Source organism: Sphaerodactylus townsendi, linkage group LG03 (assembly GCF_021028975.2).
Source record: "Sphaerodactylus townsendi isolate TG3544 linkage group LG03, MPM_Stown_v2.3, whole genome shotgun sequence".
In the NCBI taxonomy this organism is placed as follows: Eukaryota; Metazoa; Chordata; class Lepidosauria; order Squamata; family Sphaerodactylidae; genus Sphaerodactylus; species Sphaerodactylus townsendi.
Window position 1 is genome coordinate 173,663,331 of NC_059427.1, and position 23,699 is coordinate 173,687,029.

At 49.3% G+C, this 23,699-nt stretch overlaps 1 protein-coding gene across 1 annotated transcript in view; it reads left to right on the forward strand.

Annotated features, from left to right (window-relative positions):
• KMT2D (lysine methyltransferase 2D) overlaps window positions 1-23,699 on the forward strand; it is a 182,646-nt gene that overhangs the window by 106,581 nt on the left and 52,366 nt on the right. The window contains 4 exon segments of the mRNA XM_048487610.1: window positions 6,122-8,316; window positions 18,660-18,783; window positions 21,868-21,958; window positions 22,167-22,230. Of these exon segments, the coding sequence (XP_048343567.1) occupies window positions 6,122-8,316; window positions 18,660-18,783; window positions 21,868-21,958; window positions 22,167-22,230 (2,474 nt within the window).

Consider the following 23,699-nt stretch of genomic DNA (forward strand, 5'->3'; position numbering starts at 1 on the left):
GTTTGCCATCACTGCCCTAATAAGGAGTCAGAGGACCGTAAGGAACACCATGGAAAGGGGGCGGGGGCGCTGAGGTGGGGTGCTGCAGTGCATGTTGAAAATTGTCTGACCAAAGTGGCACTCCTTCCTTGGAAAGAGATCACAGGAGATGAGCCATTTTTTCAAAATTGTGGTGTTATATTGTTTTATGAAGAAGAGGGCGAAGAGTTTGGATTTATACCCCACTTTTCTGAACTGTAAGGAGTCTCAAGGCAGCTTACAAACTGCTTTTCCCTTCCTCTGCCCATGATGGACACTTTGTGAGGTAGGTGGGGCTGAGAGAGTTCTGAGAGAACTGTGACTAGTCCAGGGTCACCCATCAGCCTTCATGTGGAGGAATTGGAGAACAAATTCGGTTTCCCCAAGATTAGAATCAGTGGGTCAAATGGAGGATGGGGGAACCAGACCTGGATCTCTGGATTAGAGTCTCTTAACCACTACACTACGCTGGCTTAAAGTGCCATCAGTACCTCAGAAGAAGCTAGTCCTTTTTCTTGAGGAGCTTATAAGGTACATTTTAATGGCAGGGAAGAGAAGAAAGGAAAGCAGCAGAGAAAGGGAGAGCGCAGCAGAAAGAAAAAGGAGACAATAAGGGTATAATGGTAATAAGGGGTAAATGCAGGTATATGAACTCATGTGGGGATAGGAACAAAGGGGCCAAGATGAGGGCATTGCCAAAACAGAGCTTTCAGAAGGCACTTGACACCTGGACAAAAGAGAGGTAGTGCTGTGTAAAAGTTCTGGGAGGTAGTTTCATGCACAGTGAAATGGGGATTGACAGCAGTGAAGGGGAACGAGCAGAATAGTTTACGTGAGCAAGAGATCTCAGAGTGCCTGAAGTAGAAGAGTTGGGAGACCATGTTTCACAAATGGGGAGATGCGTTGGGATACGACAGGAAGGGGGCGGAGAGAGTAGGGCAAGGCCATGGATTAACTGAGCAATCCAACAGAAAGAAAACTAGAATGTTGTGGGTTTTCCAGGTTGTATGGCCGTGTTCCAGTAGTATTTTCTCCTGACGTTTTGCCTGCATCTGCGGCAGCCACCAATGCAGGCGAAACATCTGGAGAAAATACTACTGGAACACGGCCATACAACCCGGAAAACCCACAACATCCTAGTGATTCCAGCCATGGAAGCCTTCGACAATACAGTAAGAAAACCGTTTAAACAGGACTGGAACTTCCTGCCAAAAGATGCTAGGAGGAAACGTGCTCCGCTTCATTTGGAATTAAATACCAAACTCAATTTGACTGCCCTCTCTATTTCCGTAAGCTGACAGTTCTTAAAGTGAGGCAGTCACGCATGATCACACATTTTAATGCACTGCCAACACCCCAGATAAAGGGCCGTTTCCTCAAGACACCTTTGAATCGGGGCTTTTGCAGCTGCCCTCTGGCAGTATTTGATTAGTTGTCTCATATTTTCTTCTTCTGCCCAAAGCCAGAGAGAGATTTCTCAGAAACTGGCTACTAAAGTGCCCAGCCACCCCGACATTCAAAAATCGAGAGGACTTCCAAGCAGCCCAAAGCTGTTGTTGATGTGGCAAACTTCTGTTTTATTGTGGTTTTTAATTCTCACAATTATTTGTAGTGTATGGCCTATGGGCTACTAAACTCAACCGTGAAACTTGATTGGGTCATGGAGGGTTTATTATCGCTGCTTTTAATTGTTTTAGTTGTTTTATTTTATACATGATGGTTATTATACTGTACACCGCCCAGAGCCCTTCGGGGATGGGGCGGTATAAAAATTGAAATAAATAAATTTATTATTATTATTATTATTATTATTATTATTATTATTATTATTATTATTATTATTATTATTATTATTATTATTATTATTGTAGATTTCACAGCTCCCAGATCTTTAGCTGGTTGTTGGCCTTCATTACAATTCGAGCCTCACCCAGAGGCCTGGGAAGTTGTAATGTATCGGTGTAGTATTCGTGCGGATCCCAGCAGGGTTGCCTTCTGAATTTGACAGATGTTAATTTTGTCAATTCAAAGATGTTTCAAGTGCTGCCCTAGTGTTTTCGGGATGGCGCCCAGCATGCCGATTACCGCTGGGATGACCTCAGCTGGTTTGTGCCATGAATAGATCACTGAAGCTTCGACTTTTCAAGATGTCAGCGGGTATCCTAGTGACCATTCTACGTGTTCTTTTTTCAGAAGTGCAGCCCTGCTGTCACCGGGGACTGCTATGTCGATGATGTAGTCACTTTCTTGTCCTCCTGATCAACGGTGTGAGAGATGTCTGGTGTATTGTGAACTTTCAACACTTTGTCCGTTTACGGATTCGAAGAGTCCCACAGGATCTTGACCTTCTCATTTTCCATTACGCTTTCTCCTGGACAAATGTTCCTACCCAGTTCTTAGCTGCTGTTATGTTGTAATTCTTGCATAAATTCCAGTGGATCATCTTGGCCACTGAGTTGTGTCTCTGTTTGTAATTCCTCAGTCTGGGCAATCTTTTGCAGCAGCTGAGGACATGAGAGTTACAGTTTCATCAGCTTCTTTGCACAATCTGCATTTTGCATCAGCTGAGGATTTTTTTTTCGAATTTTTGGCCTTGATCGAATTTGTTCTAATGGCTTACTCTTGGGCGGCTAAAATCAGGGATTCAGTTTCCTTTTTCAGAGTTCCAGTTGTTAACCACAGCCAGGTCTTTTCGTTATCCATCTTGTCTTTGATTTTCTCCAGAAATTGGCCGTGCAGTACTTTGTTGTGTCAGCTTTCAGTCCTCATTTTAATCACATTTTTTCTTCTGTATTCTCCTTGTTTGGTTTTTCCTGGGTTTTGCAGCAAATGTCTGATTTCTTCACTTCAACCAATGCCTGTTCTTGACTTTCCTTCCACATAATCCAGCCAGTGATCGTGCTTCTCACCTCTTCCACAGTTTGCTGTTGTACTTTGCAGTAAGCCCCTGCGCTCCAGATCTCCTGGGAAGGTTGCCTAATCTATCAGTATCACCAGCGTCGGGTGTAAGACATTGTACATTGTCATAAGCTTCCAAGTTTTTTCTATCCAGTGCTTTCCAAGCTCAGCCTGTGTCCAGAAGTTGATGGATTCCCCTCCAACAGTGTACCATGGATGTAACCGGGTATGGCTCCAGGTGTTGATGGCCTTGAGTGGTATTCCCGGGCCATTGGTAATTCTAGATTTCAAAATTTTCCTGACCCTCTGGGTCAATACTTTTCGCTAAGCCTGACAGCAGTGCTTCACTTACCCATGCTTGATGTTATCCAGCTGCTAAATGCCCAGAGTATTGATAAAAGCTGCCTCCTTGGTTCTGCGCACACTTTGATGGAGTTGGCCATCAACAGGCATTTACAATCCCATCACTCTCGGGTGATCTTTGCCCCTCATTGGCAACCTGCCACAGTAGCGCACTTTTCCAGGCCAAACTCCATCGAATTGTCTGTGCTGAATATTCGGACTGTGTTTACTAGTGACTGGATTTCTGTGTCTGATTTCCCATACAGCTTCAAATCATCAATGTACAGCAAATGTGAGATTTTTTCTGAGTCTTTGGCCATTTGATAGCCCAACTTTGTTTTCTTTAAAATTACTGTTAGTGGGATCATGGCAATGATAAACAGTAAAGGTGATAGTGAATCACCTTGGGAAATTTCTCGCTTAATGTTGACTGTTCCAAAGTTTTCATTTCCGACTGTCAGTTCAGTTTTCCACTGTCTCATCGCTTTTTCAGTGAATACTCGAATGTTTTTGCTGATGCCAATTGTTTCATGATCCAACTATGGGGCAGTGAGTCAAATGCCTTCTTGTAATCGATCCAGACCATAACCAAATTCGTTCTTCGATTCTTGCAGTTCTCCATTATCATTTTATCAATCAGGAGTTGATCTTTTGTGCCCCTGCTCCTTCTTTTATTCCCTTTTTACTCCACTGGCAGGATGCTATTTGCTTCCAAGTAGTCCATGATGTTATCTGCTATTATGCCAGTGAGCTGTTTGAGCATCGTGGGTAAACATGTTATTGGCCTGTAGTTTCCAGGTGTTGCTCCTTTGGCTGGATCAAGTATGTCTTCCCAAGTATGTCTTCCCAGTTGTTAGCCATTGATCGATTTCACCATTTTGCATGGCTTCATTGAACTGCTTGGCCATTGCCGGGTGCAAACTGGTTAGGTATTTGAGCCAGAAGCCATGCAATTGATCATGTCCTGGTGCTGTCCAATTTTTCTTGCTTCGATTTGTTATCATATCAGTTGTTATTTCCAGCTCTTGCATTTGTTTTTGGCCAACATCTTTCTCAAAATCTTTTATCCACTGCCCCTTACTGTTGTAATCTTTCTAGTTTTCCCCAGATCTTTCCAAAACGGAAGTGTTGCATTTTTCTCTGGTTTTTTGCTTTCAACATTGATCTTTGTGTTGAGGCTTTGGTAGAAATGCCTTTGGTCTAAACGAAATTGCTGATTTTGTCTGTACTGGATGTTTCTTGCTTCATATCTTTCAATTTTTCTTGCTGTGGCTGTTATTTGTTGTTTGGTGATCTCCAGTGCTTCTTCAATTGTTCTAGTGTCTAGCCAGTACCTTCTAATTAATTCTTTCATGATCTTGCCATTCTTTAATCTTTGTTCTTTCATATTTTTTAGGTTACTGGCATCTGATCTTAGTTTTCTGATCTTCTGTTCCAGTCTAATTTTCCACTTTGGTTTTGATGGTTGATTTATCCTGGGTTTAGGTATTTCAATGCCCAGTTCTCTTGTGACCACTAGTGCCGTACTGTACATGAGCTGATGAGTTTGTTTGATGGATGTTGTTTCAATTGTCATCAATGCCATGCTTACATCCCTCGTTAGGGTTGCCAGGTCTTTTTTGGGCACCATTTTCAATGCTGGCAGCCGTTGTCTTTCCTCATTTGATTGTCCATACTGGATGATCTTTTCCCTTAGTTCTTTTTGTCTTTTTGTCAGTTTTTTCTGTCATGGGGACTTTCTCTGGTGGCTGTACTATTATTTTCTTCCCTGTGCTGGTGTTTTCATCTAGCAGTTCTATTATGATCTCTACCCTGTTGTTTCTGGAGTATGTACTGTTCTTTCTTCTGATGTTACAGTTGCTTTCTTTTCACAATTTTTCTGGACTTCTTCCAGTTCTATCTCTGTAAACACTTTATTCTGCATGATGAATCGCCTCTGATCTGCCAGTGTTTGCTCAGTAATTCGTACATCTGCTTCAAGTATCCTCTTTTTTCTGGCTCTGAGTTTTTATCATCATTGTCATTGTCATCGTCATCATCATCATTAAACAATTTATTCTATTAATTATTCGAATAATTAATTCGATTAATAACAATTTTATTTAATTCAGGGCTAATAGGTTTTGTTGGATGTAGAAGAGGATGGAACATCAACATACTGAGGAAGGGTGCCATATGGCCTCGGCAACAAGAAAGGAAAGTTGTTTCGGATTAAGCCCAAGAAAAGTTGCTGATAGTTCAAAACTGGGATTGGGGAGGGGGCTCACTGAGGAGTCTCAGCCCCCATCCAGTGCTGAAGAAGGTTCAGAATGACACTGGCATATCTGAAGCCCGAGACAGTATTGTTTTACAAGATGAGAAATTTCCATTTAGGTGACCAGGGGCTAGTCTCCAAAGTCTTCTATAAAAGGGACAGGATTACTTTAACCACCTATTGTCCTTAAAATCAAATGAACACTATATGTATGTGTATCGCCTATGAAGCTATTTACTATTTTGGTTGGATGAGGGTTGCTTTTCTCTCTCTGCCTTTGTAAGTGTGTGGAATCACCCGCTGTGAGTCTGTATAATCTTGACTTTTGGAGAAATGCAGGCTTCTTATAATGTGTGTGTGTGTGTGTGTGTGTGTGTGTGTGACTAGCCATGCAGAACTAAGCGCAGAGAACTTTGCCCTTGAGTCTGAAGAGCACTGTGGTATGTAGAGTGCTCTGAGAAGGTTTTCACAAGAGATTTTTGCCTTATCGGTTATCTCTGGGGGTGTTCTTTTTTGTTCTGCCACAGCCTGTGGAATGCAGCGTGGAGCTTTCGGAGAAGCCGTTCTTTGTTTCCTGACCCTGGCAATCCTTTTTCTCTGTTCTTCTAGGCCATCAGTGGTAGCTGCGCAACCATTTTACCCTCGTGGCGTCTTCCAAGCCCCATCACCACAGCAGCAGATGTGGCGGCAGCAGCAGCAGCAAGCAGTGTCCATGCGTCTCCCGACCCCTTCACGCTTCCCGCAGCCACCCACCCAAGACTTGAGCCGTCAGGCTCTGGGTGGCCTCGCCCCACGTTTGGTAGGTCCTGTAGACCAGCTTCAGGCTTCAACCAGCGCTCTGGGAGCCCAGTTCATCGAGCTAAGACACAATATCCAGAAAGGAGTGGGCGGAAGTGGAGCAGGCCCTGCCTTTGTCCAGCAGAATGCCCAAGCTCGACCCAGATTCTTCCTGCCTGGGAATGACAGCACCAACCAGGCTTTGAAAAGCCCTATTATGCCCATGCAAGCCCCTGTCCTGGGAACTCAAGGCCTACAAGCCCCCAAAATGTCAATCTCCATTGCATCCTCCCCTCAGGGGGCAGAGATGAGCAACAGCCATCACCCTCACGTCAAGGCCGTGTCCCAGTTGATTCTGCCCCCTGGTAACTTGGAAATGCAACACGTCCCACCCCGTCCACTCTCTTCATCTGGCCCCAAAGAGGTGCCCGTTGCACCAACTGCCATAGACACACCTTCTGCTGCTGGCAAGAACCAGTTAAGTTTGGCCAGTAGGCAGATACCCTGCGAAGTTCCGGTGGAGCCAGATTTAGACGACGACTTTGATACCCACAAAGATCTGGAGGATGACGATGACTTGGCAAACTTGAGTCTAGACCCTGATGTCGCCAAGGGCGATGATGATCTGGGCAACCTGGACAATCTGGAAACCAATGACCCCCATCTTGACGACCTGCTGAACGGTGACGAATTTGACTTGTTGGCCTACACAGATCCAGAGTTGGACACTGGGGACAAGAAGGACATCTTCAATGAGCATCTGCGTCTGGTGGAATCGGCCAACGAGAAGGCTGAACGTGAGGCCCTTATGAAGAAGGAGCCCCCTATTGGACCCTACCTCAAGGACAATCCTTCCGCTAATGCTGGCAAGTCAGGGGAACCGAAGGCAGAATTGTTACCCAGAGATGGTGTGCCCAAAGCTAAGGAGGGACTGAACCTCCTCAGTGTCCCCTGCTCTTCCTCTGCAGGAGTACCGCCACCCATCCTGTCAACATTGAAGACCCACAGTGACATGCTGGACACCAAGCTGGTTGGCCTGCCAGCGGATATTAAGCCCAAAATCGAGGAGGGCTGCATGAAACCGTCTGCTTGTCAGTTTAATACTGGCGCCTCAGAGAAGCTCCCTGTCAAATCCGAGGCAGCTGAAAAAATGGCCGCCACCTTAGCAGTGAACATCAAACCCGGCCAGAACCTCATGAGCCCCGGAGCTGGGGGGCCTGGAATACGTCTCAGCATGGCCCAGTTCCAGAGCAACAGCCATACCTCCATGTCGGAGAAGGTCCTGTACGGCCTCCCAAGCCGCCCACCGCTTACTCCCGGCCAGATAACTAACGCAAACAATTCAGTCATGGAAAAGTTTGAGCTGGACGGAGGTCCCCTGAGCCTGGCAAATACCCAGCAGCACTCTCCGGCGGACGACCTGGATAAGATGGAAAGCTCGTTGGTGGCCAGCGAGCTGCCTCTCCTGATTGAAGACCTGCTGGAACATGAGAAGAAGGAGCTGCAAAAGAAGCAGCAGATGTCTGCCCAAGTCCCGGGGCCCCCCCAGCACCTCCAGCCCCACGCCATGTTAACTCACTCTGCTCCCCTGAGCCAGCCTCACGACGGGCAGCTGGTGAACGCCCAGCAGCAGCAGCAGCAGCAGCAGCAGCAGCAGCAGCAGCTTCAGTTAGGCATGGTGGCCAGGCAGCAAGCAATGGTGGGCAACCAGCAAATGATGCAGCAGCAACCGCCGCCGCAGCAGCGTTTGGCCGGTCCTCAGCAAAGCCAGGTCCTAGCCCCGCATATGGGAGTGGCTCAAAACCAGGCCCACATGCTTACCACCCAGCACGGCATCCAAGCAACACATGCTCAACAGAACCAGCAACAGGTCATGGCTCAGAAGCCCATGACTGGGGTCCAGCCGCCGCCGCCGCCGCCGCCGCCGCAGCAACAGATCATGGGGCTGAAGCCACAGCAGCTTGTGATTCAGCAGCAGCAGCAGCAGCAGCAGCAGCAGCTGGCTAACAGCTTCTTCCCTGACACAGGTACGGATTGAACATCTGCATGAACGGTTCGTTTTTTGCTTAGAGTCATGGCACTTCTGTAATTAGGTCCAGTAAAGCATAGGTGTCAAACTTGCGGCCCTCCAAATGTTATGGACTACAGCATCATGCTGGCAGGGGATGATGGGAACTGTAGTCCATAACATCTGGAGGGCTGTGAGTTTGACCCCTGTGCAGTAAAGGTTTATACATGGGCGATCTTTCTCAATCATGTGAGAGCCAGTTTGGTGCAGTGGTTGAGAGCAGCAGGCTCCAATCCGGAGAACCAGGTTTGATTCCCCACTCCTCCACCTGAGCAGCGGACTCTTTATCTGGTGAACTGGATTTGTTTCCCTGCTCCCACACATGAAACCTGCTGGGTGACCTTGGGCCAGTCACAGTTTGCTCAGAGCTCTGTTCGCCCCACCGATCTCACAAAGTGTGGGGAGCGGAAGGGGTAAGCTGCTTTGAGACTCCTTACGGTGGAGAAAAGTGGGGTATAAATCCAAACTCTCCAGTTCGCTCTATGGTTGTTAAGGAAAATGCCTGACTCCTACAGTATCAACATAAGGTTGCTATCCTTCTGACGTCACAATCTGATAGAAAAAGAGGCCATGATAGATTTTTTAAATTCCTATTGGGTGCCTCCTGGTCTCCATTGAAAACTTCATGCTGTAAGTGGGGTGGAGAGAATATCTGCTTCTTCTAGTGTAGTCGTACCCACGAGGTCCCAGGGAAGAGACGACACGCGGAGATTTCATCTGGTGGAGAGAGCCAGCAAGCAGGAAGTGCGGGATCCCGTGATCCTGGCAACTCTGCTGTGCGCTCGCCCCTCACACCTTTTATTAGTGTTTCATTGGTGATGTAAAGGGGCGTGCTAAAGTCCGGGCGAGGCAGGAGAGAGCGGGGAGGTGCGGAGAGCGGGGAGATCATCATGTGATGCATGATCTCGCCGGGCTGCTTACGTCTTGGAGGAAGCATCCGTGTCTGGGTCTGAAATCTTCACCTAGGGGCAGGGTGAGCCCTTTTGTCGCCTGTATGTATGGGACACCTGAGTGACCCTTGAGTCAGGCAGTTCTGTCTGACGCGTGACTCATGGGGAGGCGGGGGTTGGGAGGCTGTATACCTTGGAGAGCCATGGCAGTCGAGCACCGGCATTACGCCTGGCATCCTACAGTTCCACCAGGTTCATGGGCTCACCCCTACATCTCCCACATTTCTGCCTATTTTAGGAAGGAAGCCTTGAATTAGAGATACTGGAGCTGGCAATTTAGAGGATGCTACCGCCTCTCCCCAGGGACTTGCTTGCCAAGCTGGCTGAGTTGTTTAAAAGTTGCAACATGAGGACCTGGTTCCCTAGCGGCGAGGCGTAGAGGGAAAGTCGAAGGGTTTCTTACAAAATGTTACAGGGAGCAAAAGTAGAGTACAGCACCAAACAACAATGCAAGATCCAACAACAAAACATGGCACAATCAAATCCAATGAAGAATTGTACTAATAGTACCAACTAACTTATCCCCCCCCGACAGCCGAGCTCCAAAGTTGGCTGACCACCACCGAATGTGGCAACACTTCTATTATGGCTCAGATTAGATGCCAAACATCTTGTAACTCCACTCTTAGGAACTTTCATGTATGAATCAGAATGGGAATTATCAGAGAGAGATTAAAGTTCACATAACTTTATATTATGTACATGCATTCTACCACAACCTGTGGTGGTATAGTAATAACAAATAATCCAATAGCAGCACGATTATCTAAAGTGTCGGCAATGAAGTTCTTACTTGTTGCTTTCGGAGGCCAGGGGCATCCAGAGAGCGGTGGAGGTGGGCATTAATGGACTTACATGAAGGTACGCGAGGCCAGCCGGCCAATAGTCTTAAGGCGACCTAGGTGGCCGTAGTCGGGGGACTCCCACCAGGAGAGGTCGCCGAGGAAACATATACTGCAAGCCCGCTTCTGAAGAAGCTGACTGCGTGGCGTCATCGGCAGGTAGAGGTCGAGGAAAAGCAGGCCCAGCGGCCATGCGCTTGCCAGGCTCCTAGAGGTGGAGCCTGAGTGCAGGGCGATAGTATTAAAGGACGGCTAAGGCAACAAAGAGTCTCAAGGCAGAAAGGCGAAGCCGGAATGTAGTTGAAGGTTCTCTCCCATAAGTCCAGAACCAGCTAGCTAGGGGAGGGAGGATGTTCCCATATATGGGGGGAATGTCTTCCTCAACATGCGTGCAGTTCCAGTTGGCTGAGCAGGTGACTGAAACGGGCAGTCTCCCTGTCCACTTCATCGCTAACCATACTGAGCGCCAAGTGTTGGACCTAAGTGATTGGCTGACGGTTTGGGTGATGAGAGAAGCCCGGCGGGGAGGGTTTGGACAATGGGCCCCAGTGCGAGCTCATGGAATACGGATAGGCAAGCGTTCATAGCAGAAAGAGCTCAGGCAGGACTCTTCCAGAAATCTCCCAGGAAGGCTTTGCAGACAGGGGAGTAGGCGGAAGCTTAGCAGGCTTCCCCCACTCCGAGATACTGGCCCAGGCAAAAGGATGAAGGCGTTAGCATGGCCATGAGCAGCTCCCAGATGTTGACTTGGTTGATCTCCAAAGGGGTGACAAAGCGTCACCACGCAGAGAGCAACAAACAGGCAGGCGATGGTGACTTCACCCGGAGTTTGCAGTGATGATACGCCAAAGATGGCAGCCTTAAGGGACCCTATGAGTGTATAGAGGCATGCCTGCTGTTACAACAACTCTCATTTCGGCAGTCGTTGCCTTGACATCTCCCCAAGTCATCTGGGTCCCTCAAAGCCCGTTCTGGCTGGTGGTAGTTCCGTCGGGGCAGCGGGGCAGATCTTCCAGGAGATCCAGCTCCATCTCTGGGATCCCGGGTTGGTTTCCTTCTGGTGCCATTCCACCGGGTTGGCTGGACATGGCGAAGCTATGGAATCCACTAGAGGACCTGTAGAGGAGGGATTCAGCCTCCCTCAGGTTATGAGGGGCCGGGCCTACCAAGCAGTCCCAGCTCAGGTGAAGATGGGTCAGAGCAGATTCAGTGTTCAATTTCAATTCCTGCGCTTTCAAATTCTGCAGGAGCAGGCCATGCCATGGAGCTACTCTATCTGGAGTTTGTTTGGACATGGGACAGAAGTGCGAAGGGCGAACAGCTCCTATAGAGTTGGCTTCAAAACGTCATCAGGATGCATCAAATACGATGGTCGAGCCCCCAGAGAGTAGTGGACCCGTCAAAGGATTGTGGGTATGCATATCTAATTTGTAGAGACAAAAGGGACTTTGGAGTAGCGTTTAAAAAACCAGGGGATGCAATGTGACCCTTTGCAGCACATTTAAAGGAGTTGGTCTTTGGGACAAAGAGACCGAGGAAGGTTCCACCCTGGGGGGGCAAAACTATACTTACAGTGATCCCTTGAAAGTCGGGGAAAGACGAACATGGCGTTCAGAATTTTTGGACCTACGCATTTGAGTATCTTGGGAAGTACCATCCCTGAAAATGGAAACCACTCCCTCAGTGAGCCGGTTTCAGCTAAGCGCCTAACCTTTAACATATGATATTGATAGAGTTGCCAGAGGCTGGATAAAGGCGCTCAAGCACCAGGCGACCACAACCCAAATGGAGTTGTGAGTAGGATACCTACAGAATAGTGTGACCTCCCCATAACTTAAGGGGCCTGTCTCTGAAACGAGGTGCTTTCACCTGCAGAGGTACCAGGGCGGGCCCAGATTTACAATCCAGGAGGAGGCCAGTCAAGCCAATGAAAGGCCCTCCATAGCCTATGCTGGTGAAAAAAAAAATGAAACAAAAGTGAGAGAGGAAGAGGGTGTTCCAGAAGCGAGGGGCTGGGTGTAGAGTAGAAACACAGTCAGAGCTGCAGAGGGGGTTAGGGATCTCCAGCGTGGCGGCTGTTTATCTGACTTCTTCTTCTGGGTAAGCGGCCATGGCGGAGTGAATTTATCCATCCCAGATTTAAGTCGATGCTTTACTTACGACTCATGAGATCCCGCTTCCCCATAGAAGTTAACATGTATGTATCCAAAGCGATGGGAATTGGACCGTGAGCTGCCAGCTCCAGCCTGGACCTTCTGCGGACTGTGGGTGCTCGAATTAGCTCTGGCAGCTCGGCTGCTTTCCCCACCCCAAATCTTGGGGCAAACTCAGGTGGGGCCACTGATCAGGCCACTTCCTGGCTCGCCTCTGATAGCCCGGTTGATGTCGGCGCCCGGTGTCCACAAGTCCCCTGAATGGACACCCCTCTAAAGTGTGAGCTCAGGAAGATGCGAGTGAGGAGCTGCCGATGGGCGTTCTACCACCGCTTCACGGTGGTGCGGCTGATATGCCCTGATGGCGATCTGGGCTGCAAGTGGCCTTACTATTGAATCCGGCGGCAGGCAGCATGTGGGGAGCAGGAGGGATGGCTGTGTGCGCAGCTGGTTCCACTGGCCAACTCCCCTGCGGGATGTTTGTCCCACACACCTGAATGAACGGTGACTCCCTTTGGTGTGGTAGCCAAGAGAGTCCAATGACTCCCAGAGCGGCATGAACAGTCCCCTGCTCAGCAAGCGGAGGCTTTGCGGCAAAGATCAACCCGGCGGCTTGAGCTCTGGGGGGATGGGATAAACTGTACTGGATTGAACAACGAAGGATCTCATTAGGAAGCTTGAGGGAAAGAGGCTACAGGTGCAGGAGAGGGAGGGAGGAATACACGCTGGAGGAGAGGTGAGAAAAGCTTGGGTTGGGCCTTGGTTCACCGAAGGGGGCTGATTTAGTGTTCTCCTCCTTGGTACCTGGGCTGGGGAGAGGCCGAGGTCAGGTGATTTCCAGGCCGGGCTTTTCGCTTCTCCAATGGAAACCCTCTCGGCACCCGGGGGCATTTGGTCCGGGGGGGCTTCCCTGGGGGCCTTCGTCTCCAGGGGAGAACCCCCCCTCCCGTCGAAGTGTGCCAGCCCCGGAGGCGACCTACAATCCCTCTCGGGAGTGTCCCGCTTGCGCGGTTGAGGCTACTAGATCTTGGGAAACTGTCGGGTGAGTGGAGATCGTGCTGCGGCTAGGAAGCTGGCCTTATGGAGGCGAGGAAGATCCCGATATCCTGGCAAGCCTTAAGCATGTCGGCCAGCTTCGGGGGTTTGCTTCCCTAAACATTGATTGCCCTCTTGAAGCACTCAGCAGGCGTTCTCTTTGGCGAGGTGCATGAGGGCTGCGTGTTGGGCAGCGATCGTTGTTACGGCACTTGCCTCTGCAGGAGGCCTCAGCTGGAACTCTTTTGGGGAATTCAGGCGTAAAGGCTCCTGAAGGCTTCTGCCCCGGCGTTAGGCTCTGGGTTGGCTGTCGACAGCGGGCACTCACCACAAGCCTTGTAAGGAGCAGTCAGAGCAACCTTGGGTGTACCCGGCAGGAACGATCTCTGGCGTCGGGAATGGCGAAGCCGCCAAGCCATAGAGCTCTTGTAGCCAGTATAAGAAGCGCCCGCCAGAGGCTGCTCCTCTGCTAGCCACAGCTGGCGGTATTGGCTTTCCCCAAACAACAAATTGCGCCAGGGACCAAAACTGTGTGGAAAGTGGTTTCCCAGTCCTCCGGAACCATTATGGCGATTCGCGCATGAAGCGATTCAGCATGCCTCTCACACGCAGGGAGCTGGTAATCCCCATCCGTATCGCCTTACTTGCGAACTCAGTGAAACGTTACTTAGCCTATGGGCAGATACTCAGCGACCCGTTAGACGGCCAGCCGTCCTCCCCAGCGTGGTCAGTGTAGGTGGGCTGGGCTGGAGCAGGCGAGGGAGAGTCGGCATCGATCTTCCGTCAGGGTTTCCTTCCTCTGCAGATCGTGGGTAATACGGCTCTGCTAGAGTTTGCAAAACTTCAGCATCGATACGTGGCATGTGGAGGATTAGCGGTGGCTTCAGAAAAACGGGGAGGCGAGACAGGGCGAAGTGAACAAGAGGAGGAAGCTGACCTGGCGAGCGAAATTGCAATGGAGAGAGTTTGAATGAGAGGGAGGAAGCAAGGTAAGAAGCGGGGAGTGGGACAGAAGCGTCCTGTTTAGTGGATAGAAAATTCCGGGCTTGAGGAATTGAAGGTGAAAGATCAAAGGAGGAGATCCATGTGCAAGACACCATGGACCACTGCAGGCTGATAGCGACATAACCATGTCTCCGTCCCGGTAAACAGCGACAGCATGGCGGATAGGCCGGTGGGGGAGGTGGAATACACTGGATGTGCCGATCAGCGGACGATAGGTACCCGAGAAGCCCTTTCCCAGTGACCCGGTAAAACGTCACGGCCCAGGAGGTTGAGGATTCGGGCTTCGGCACCGGCTGCCGTCGTGCATTACCCATGAGGTCCCAGGAAGGAGACGACAGCGGAGATTTCACCATCTGGTGGAGAGCCAGCAAGCAGGAAGTGCCGGGATCCGCGTGATCCTGGCAACTCTGCTGTGGCTAAGCCCCTCACACCTTTTGTTAAGTGTTTCCAGCGAGTGTAAAGGGGTGAGGGCAGGCAGGAAGAGCAGGAATTAGGAGGCGGGAGATCTATCATGCTGATGCATGATCTCATCGAGGGCTGTGCCTCGATGGGAGGAAAGCATCCGTGTCTGGGTCTAATCTTCACCTGAGGGCAGGAGCCCTTTTGTCCTTTTGTATGGGACACCTGGTGACCGCGAGTCAGGCAGTTCATGACCCGTGACTCATGGGGGAGCGGGGGTTGGGGGAGCGTGTGCGCCCGGAAGGCCGCAGCCGGCACCGGCATGCCTGGCACTCCTTCTACGGTTCTGCCGGGTTCGCGGGCTCACCCCTACATTCTAGTAGTCTCAGAAAGGACGCGATTGCAGAAGCAGCATATGAGTCCTGATCTGGATGGCCTAGGCCAGGGGTCTGCAGCCTGCGGCTCTCCAGATGTTCATGAACTACAATTCCCATCAGCCCCTGTCAGCATGGCCACTTGGCCATGCTGACAGGGACTGATGGGAATTGTAGTTCATGAACATCTGGAGAGACGCAGGTTGCAGACCCCTGGCCTAGGGTAGCCCAGCCTCATTAGATGTTGGAAGCCCAGCAGAATCAGGTCTTGTTAGTCCTTGGAAGAGAGGCCATCAAGGAAGTCCAGGGTTGCTGTGCAGAGGCAGGCAATGGCAAACCACCTACCACCACCTCAGCAGAGGCGTAGGGGGGGAAATGGCGCCTGGGGCAACACCTGCTCTGGGCGTCCCCCCGTGCCTTCCTCCTCACCAATCCAGAATGGGGCAGGGGAGTGGAGCGACCGAGGAACGTGAGACTGCGCTGCAGCTGTGCTTCCTCCTATCAGGGGCAGGAGGAAAACCACAAAATCCTCCTGCTCTGATAGACACCATTGGGCCATGGTGGCGAACCTATGACACCAATTGGCACCTATGGAACCAATTGGCCATGCTGTCAGGCTGATGGGAATTGTAGTCCATGAACATCTGGAGTGCCATAGGTTCGCCACCACTACCATAGGGGAAAGGAACTGGTGTCACAAAAACTGTGGTCCAAGTTCAGGCACCTGAAGGTGGAAATGGAGGGTGTATCTTCAACTAGCCAAGGGGCACCCAGTGGCAGCCCAGCCAGGCTGCTCCTTCGGCCAGCAGTGGCTCTGCCAGCTGAAGGAGCAGCCTGGCGGGGCGGGACTGAGGGGGTCCGCCCCCACGTGACCAGCTGGCGTGCGCCCGGGGACATGTGACCTCACATGGCCCCGTGAGCACACTACCCCGACATCTCTGTTCATTCCTTGCCTGAAAATCCTGCAGGATGGTTGTAAGCTGGCTGTGACTTGATAAGGCTTTCCACCAACAATCAGTGTATGGATTTTGTTTTTAAAAGCAATCAGTAAAAGTAGGGGTGGCCAACCTATGGTGCTCCAGATGTTCCTGGACTACAATTCCCATCAGCCCCTGCCAATTGGCCATGCTGACAGGGGCTGATGGGAATTGTAGTCTATGAACATCTGAAGCACCATAGGTTACCCACCCCTGAGTTAAAGCAATTCATTTCTGGGGGGGGGGGGGGGGGGGACAGCTGAGCCTTGGCTGGGGATGGCAGGGTATTAGATCTAATAAAATAAATCTAATAAATAAATATAAAATAAACAACTGCTTCCAAAAACACTGGACCAGTTGACAGCCCTCAGCCCCCTCTACACATGCAGAATAATGCACTTTCAATCCACTTTCAGTGCACTTTGCAGCTGGATTTTACTGTGCAGAATAGCAAAATCCACTTGCAAACCATTGTGAAAGTGGATTGAAAGTGCATTATTCTGCATGTGCAGAAGGGCCCCTGCTGTTTACCTGATGGTAGCCAACCCTCTGAATTTCAGCTGTGGAATTCACTTATGTGTCCCACTATACACCTAGAGAGAGAGTATTCATCCAGTTGTGGCTGGCTCGCTGCCAACCCACCTCCAAAGTGTGCTTTGGCCCAGTATTTTGGACTAGGAGTGGCTTCAAATAGCCAGTTGTGTGTGTGTGATGGTGGGGGTGTGTGGATCTGACTTCCCTGAAGGATTCAGACCTGGTTGTCTGAATCCTTCAGCCATGAAGTAAAGCAGCTGTTGCCCCCTACTTAGACACCCAGGGAAGTGTTCTTGTGCAGGGAACAATTCCTTCACCCTATGCCTGATCACTGATCACTGTAGATCAGTGGCATATCTAGGCAAACTGGAGCCCTGGGCAAAACCTGAGTTTGATCCCCCCCCATGGGCGGAGCAGCCCAGTTGCGGCAATCACACACACGCAACCAACACACACATATGGTATCACTCACCCTTTTCAGATGGCCCCAGCAGCCCAAGTTCACCAGAGGCGGAGCTCCCCTGTCCTCCTGCTCTGCCTCTGGTGGCTTGTGGACCACCGTCCAGAGTGGGCAGGGCTTAGAAATCAGGCGCCCCCACGTGTCTAAAAATTTCTGCGCCTTGGGCAACTCCCCACTTTGCCCAATGGGTGGTACGCCTCTGCTATAGATGGTGTGGTTACCCACGAAGCTAGAGCTGCCCGGCTCCCGTGTAAGTGGACTCCCTTTTGCAAGTCAGTGAAGTAAGTCCAGCTTCCTGCTGTTCTTTGGATGAGAGAACCCTTTTGAAGGTGGAAGTGGAGGGTGGGTCTCCAACCAGCCCATTGATGCTAGCAGGCATAGGACAACCCAGTCATTGCCCCTTCATCGGAGGATGGTAAAATTGTGTTGACATTTAAGGCTGTGAGTGGTCTTGGACCTACATACCATACCTACGGGACTGCCTCTCCCCATATTGCCCCTCGAGACCCCTCTGTTTATCGGGGGGGAATCTGCTGGAGGTCCGCGACCCAAGACAGGTCTGGCTGGCCATTATTAGGGCCAGGGCTTTTTCGGCCCTGGCCCCCACCTGGTGGAATGAGCTCCCACCTGAAATTAGGGCCCTGAAGGACATTGGTGAATTCCGCAGGGCCTGTAAGACCAAGCTCTTCTGCCAGGCTTTTATATCTTGCCAGCCGGCCTGACTGGAACTTTGCACCTCCCATGGGTGTCTTTTATAGGGTTTTATCGCCATCTGTTTATTTATTGTTTTATCGTTGATAAGTTTTAATTGATATGGCTAATTGTATATGGTTTTATTGTAGTATTTATTTGGTTTACTGATGTTCGCTGCCCTGAGCCCTGTTGGGAAGGGTGGGATATAAATTGAATAAGTATCAAACTGCTTCCTTTTGGTCTGATAACTCTGGTACCTTCAGTGGAGTTTCTCTTCCTTTTATAGTGTTTTTCGTCTCTTCTGTGTTATTTGTAGGGTCGCCATGTCGACTTGCCTCCTTACTGTCCTTATCTTCCCCTCTTTCGTCGTCTGGTACAGTTAGAGCCAAAAAGCGATTTGCAGTAGGGACTTGGGTGTTATAAAAATCAGCAATTTTAAGCTGTTTGGCTGTTGGGGGAGTATTTTCCTCTGCATCTCTCTGGCGCTTCTTACGTCCCATGATCGGCTGCTTTTTTCTTCTTATCTACTGTAATGAATGTCTAGGGAGTTGTTTTCTTTTCGTTAATAGACTAAAACACTTTGAGATATATTTGAGGGAGTTTTTCCTTTTAAGTTAAAGTTTAAAAGAATTTATAAAAGAAATTCATCTGGCCTTGGACGGAGCTCATCACCTCGCAGCCTCTCACTTCAAACCGGAACCATTCTTATTATAGATTATAGATTATGCAACATTTGAATAGTGCTTCTAGTACTCTTTTGTCTGTATATATACTATGGTAATGGTACCTTGAAGCTGATGTACCCTGATCTTGTACTACTGGTCGCTGACTGTAAATAAAATGACCTATGGCTTCCTTTTGGACTCCACTTTCTGTTCAGATCTGGATAAATTTGCTGCAGAGGACATTATGGATCCTATTGCCAAGGCTAAAATGGTGGCTCTGAAGGGCATCAAGAAGGTCATGGCGCAGGGTAGCATTGGAGTGGCTCCTGGCATGAGTCGGTAAGTACCCAACCAGGCCATGGTGTGACTTCAGGTAATGGTTTCCAGAGTCTCAGAGGCCTCCAGAGGAGTGACAGCAGCTCCTAGGAAGAAGGATGAGCCTCTCTCCCTGATGCCCACCGTTGCCATCAAAATTCAAAATGTTGCGTGCCTTGGTTTTTCCAGGAGCTGGATTATCGACTAGCCCCATATGCTGTAGCCACAGTTCCTGCAACACATGTGCCTTTTAACGCGTGCTTGTTGCTTGATGGCCAATAGAATCACATGAAACTGTGACTCACGTAACTGAATCAGCCCCCCTGTGGCTACAAACAATACAAAATCATGCAAAATGCAGTGATGTGCTAGTTCAGTCAGTCCAAAGTGTGAAGCATTGGAGAATTACAATTGGAGAACAAGCATGTTCACGAATCTGCATCCCCATACTATTTCCACCAAATCGAAAAAGAATGCAATCGTGTGCCAGTCCAGGCATTGTAGGTGTCTAAATCTCTAGCCCATATAAATTCAGAGATGGGCTTCCAGCTGAGTGCCCGTTTTATGGTAACGTATCCGCTCCATCAGTGCCATTTTTCGCGCCTGCCGATTGTGGGCGCACGGATTCCAGAAATCTAGCATGAAATATTTATTTATTTAATTAATTGGTTAAATTTATTATAACCGCCCACCCCTGAAGGGCTCTGGGTGGTGCACAGTCTAAAACATTAGATAAAATACATCATTATCAATATGATATTATCGGAGTAAGTAATTTGATTAATACAGTTCATAAAATATAAGTAAAGACAGTGATAAATTGTTAGGTGAAATGCAATGTAATGTTTATTTGTGATTTATGCAATAAAAATTTATATTAAAAAAAAGAAATAAAATGAACATAGGAAACGTGCATAACACTGACCATTGTACACAATATAAATAGCTACGCGTGCAGAGCCGATACATGCTCCAATTCACTGAAATTGCCTGGAAGGGTGCTTTGGCTTAGTAGCCACAGCTCCCTCCTAGGCAATTTCAGTGAATTGGAAGGGGACGGTGTGTTGGCAAAAAGGGGCATGCCGTGCACAGTCACACAATTGCACCACACTGGGTTTGGCCAGAAACTCCCGCCAGCAGCTATTTTTTAAAAAGCCTTCATTAAATTACAGTTATTCCTTCCGCATCCCAACTTTCCCCATTGTGGCTTTGATACATCATGGGTTGGCGTAAGAAATTTAATGGAAATTTGGGGGAAGTTTTGCGGAAGCCGCAGACGACATGGGAAAGGTTTAGAAACTCAGAAATGCGTAAAATGTACATATAGAATGGTATGCTGTCGACATTTTGTCTTTTTAATGCCATAAATATACACAGTTTCTTTTTTTTAAATTAAAGGAAGGAAAAAGAACAAATTGAGACCTCTTCTCTGGTACGAAGGGAGGGCCAAAATTTTTTATGTGGATTACCAGATTGTGCAGATGCCCTTAACATCAGAGATGTAGAAGGGGTAACTGTAGCTCAGAAAGGTTACTTAAAGCAAACAGAAGTGTAGCTTGGCATTGACAGCATAAAACTAGCTCTCTGCATACTCACATAGCCTATTCAGCATACAGTGGAACCTCAGTTTTCATTGCCTTCAGTTTTCGTCAGTTTTGGTTTCCATCGATTTTTTCAGTGAAAAATTTGCCTCGGTTTTTATCGATTTGCAGTAAGGTGCAGGGGTTTGTGGAGAAAAATCACCCAGACAAAGCTGTTGTGGGCCGTCTCTGCAACTTGTTTAATGACAATGTCTTGCCCCATTTCAGACAAATCTTAAAGAGGCGTCAGAAACAGACCTTGGGTGCTGTGTGGTTTCCGGGCTGTATGGCCGTGTTCTAGCAGCATTCTCTCCTGATGTTTCACCTGCATCTGTGGCTGGCATCTTCAGAGAATGCTGCTAGAACACAGCCGTACAGCCCGGAAACCACACAGCACCCAAGTAATTCCGGCCGTGAAAGCCTTCGACAATACACAGAAACAGACCTCTTTGGACAGCTTTCTGGTGCAACATTGGTCCACTGGCTCTGAAGCTGGTCCTAGTGTTATTGTTTTTTACTGTTTTCAGCATTAAACACTATGTTTATTCACCCAAAAATGTGGTTTTGGTATGTTTTTTGGAGTGCCTAGAACGGATTAATTGGATTTACTATGGATTTACTGTGGATTCCTATGGAAAAGGTTGCCTCGGTTTTCATCGGTTTCAGTTTTCATCAATTCTTTTCGGACGGATTACCAACGAAAACAGAGGTTCCACTGTATATGTTCTTGAGCCATAAGCAGAGTTTCTTTTGGTCTGGTAACAAGGAAGGGGAAGAAAAGCGGTGGGGGGGTGGGACAGGAATGCTACTACAATAATGATCCTTTTATGCAAAATGTTGAGCATAACCTGATGACCCCAACTGACCAGTCCAAAAGCTGTTTTGGCCGAACATTCCAGATCTGGAGCGAAACTTCCTGACAGTCAGGCTGTTCCACAGTGGAACTCACTGCCTCGGAGTGTGGTGGAGTCTCTGTCAGGAGTGCTTTGGTTGTGTGTTCCTGCATTGCAGAGGGTTGGACTTGATGGCCCTTGGGATCTCTTCCAACTCCATGATTCTATGACCCCTCCCATCCAGAGGGAGTAGAAAGACCCCTTCCCATCCGGAATCTTCCAAGTGTAACAGTTCTTCCCAGTTAACTGCTGTCCTGGGAAACAGCCTTGAACAGGTGCGCTCAACTGAACATAGTCGGTTCCTGTGGGCTGACTTAACCAGAGACTGCTAGAAAGTTCCTCACTGATGACTACAGTCTAGACAGTCAAGTTGCCTGCCATGAAGTCCTTTCTTTGAGTTACTGCAAGCATATGAATGGACCAAGCTCATCCCCCCCCCCCCCCCCATCCAGTTACTCTCTCACCCTCCCTTGGAGGAAAGAGTGACAATCAATTCTTCCTTGTTTTCATCAGCAGTGTTTGGAGAAGCTTGGAAGTGTTGGCTCCAGCCGATTTGCCTCTGAGAAACCCTGGTGTCGAGGTCTTCTTGCTGGGGGGAAATCCAGGCTTCATTTGTATCTGTCCTCTTCTTTCAGGCAACAGGTCTCCCTGCTGGCTCAGAGGCTGTCTGGAGCTTCAGCTTCCTCTGAAATGCAGAACCACGTCCTGCCTGGCTCCGGAGGGCAGGTGAGCAGCGGCTGGCAGGCCTTGAGGACATCTTGGATTGGTTGTCGTTGGTGGGGATGGGGAGTGTTCCTTGCTTAGGTGGCCGACTTGGTATTGGCTGAGAGTTTGGGGGGAAGGGAGTGGTGACAGCCTGCCCTGTGTCAAGGTGAGAGGAAAAGATGGCGGATGGGTTTGGCTGGATGTTCTGACTCTTTCCAAACCTTTTCAGGAACGGAGCAATGACCCGACCCAGGCGCGTCCAAACCCACCCACTTTTGCTCAAGGTGTTATCAGTGAGTACTTCCAGAATCCTGGTCTCAGGGGTTTACTTCAAATGCCTGTGCGTTGCTTGCTTGAAGCTTGTATGCCAAGGTCTCCTTTCCTGCTCAACTAGGCTCTTGCATAGACAAGGCCAATCCTGCTCAACTGGAATCTTGCAGAGAGAAGCTCCAATGGGCTTTTGCATAGAAAAGCCCTGTTTATTGCAGGTTCCCACTGCCCTCTTGGTTCCCAAATGGGTGTTAATGCTATTCAATCCCTTCGAATCCTTGTTAAAGCCCTACTAGTTTAAAGCACGTATTTAATCACCTTGCAAATGCGCATGTACTAGAGCAGTGGTGGCGAACCTTTGGCACTCCAGATGTTATGGGCTACAATTCCCATCAGCCCCTGCCAGCATGGCCAATTGGCCATGCTGGCAGGGGCTGATGGGAATTGTAGTCCATAACATCTGGAGTGCCAAAGGTTCGCCACCACGGCACTAGAGAGTGGTTAATGGATGGCATATCAGTTTTGCTTGCCGTAGCCAAGGGAATTTCAGCTGAAGCAGCGATGAAGGTAGAGGGGAAATGGTGCAGGGGGACAAGCGTCTTCCGTGCGCCCCCCCCGTGCCCCCTGTGCTTGGGGGCGGGGCTTTGGACGGGGCTGCCCCCTGCAAATCACCCCCCTCCTCCACCACGGCGTACTGGCTTGGAAGAGCCAGGTCGGTGCGGGGGAGGAGAAGAAGAGTTGGATTTATATCTCCCCTTTCTCTCCTGTAAGGAGACTCAAAGGGGCTTACAATCTCCTTGCCCTTCCCCCCTCGCAACAAACACCCTGTGGGGTAGGTGGGGCTGAGAGAGCTCCAAAAAGCTGTGACTAGCCCAAGGTCACCCAGCTGGCGTGTGTGGGAGTGTACAGGCTAATCTGAATTCCCCAGATAAGCCTCCACAGCTCAAGCGGCAGAGCGGGAAATCAAACCCGGTTCCTCCAGATTAGAATGCACCTACTCTTAACCACTACGCCACTGCTGCGCCACTGGAGGGGGTAGGGGCAATTTTGTGCCCCCCACCGTTGCGCCTGGGAACCTTTGTCTCCCACCCACCCCCCGCCCTGTCCCCGTGGGCAGTACGCCCCTGGATGAAGGTATGGCCTTTCTTGGTTGCTGTTGTCACTTGTGGATTGGAAAACTCTAGTAGAGGTTTGTGAATGGGCGAGCTGCAGTGCCCCCCGTTTCCTCCCACACATAATCAAAACCTTCATCAGCATCCAAAAGAATTTTGTTGCCATCAGATTAATTAATTGACATCACACTTATCCTGTGAAGCTCTTTTTGAAGGCGCAACAGCTAAAAAATCTGCTACTTTCATGGTAACCTCAGGGTTCTATTCAGCTGAAGGAAATTCAATACTTCCAATCGTCCGATCTTGTTGGGCCTTGCAGGAGGGAATAAATCAGTTGAGAACGCAGCCAAGTTTGCAATGGGCAGTGCAGCAGGATATGT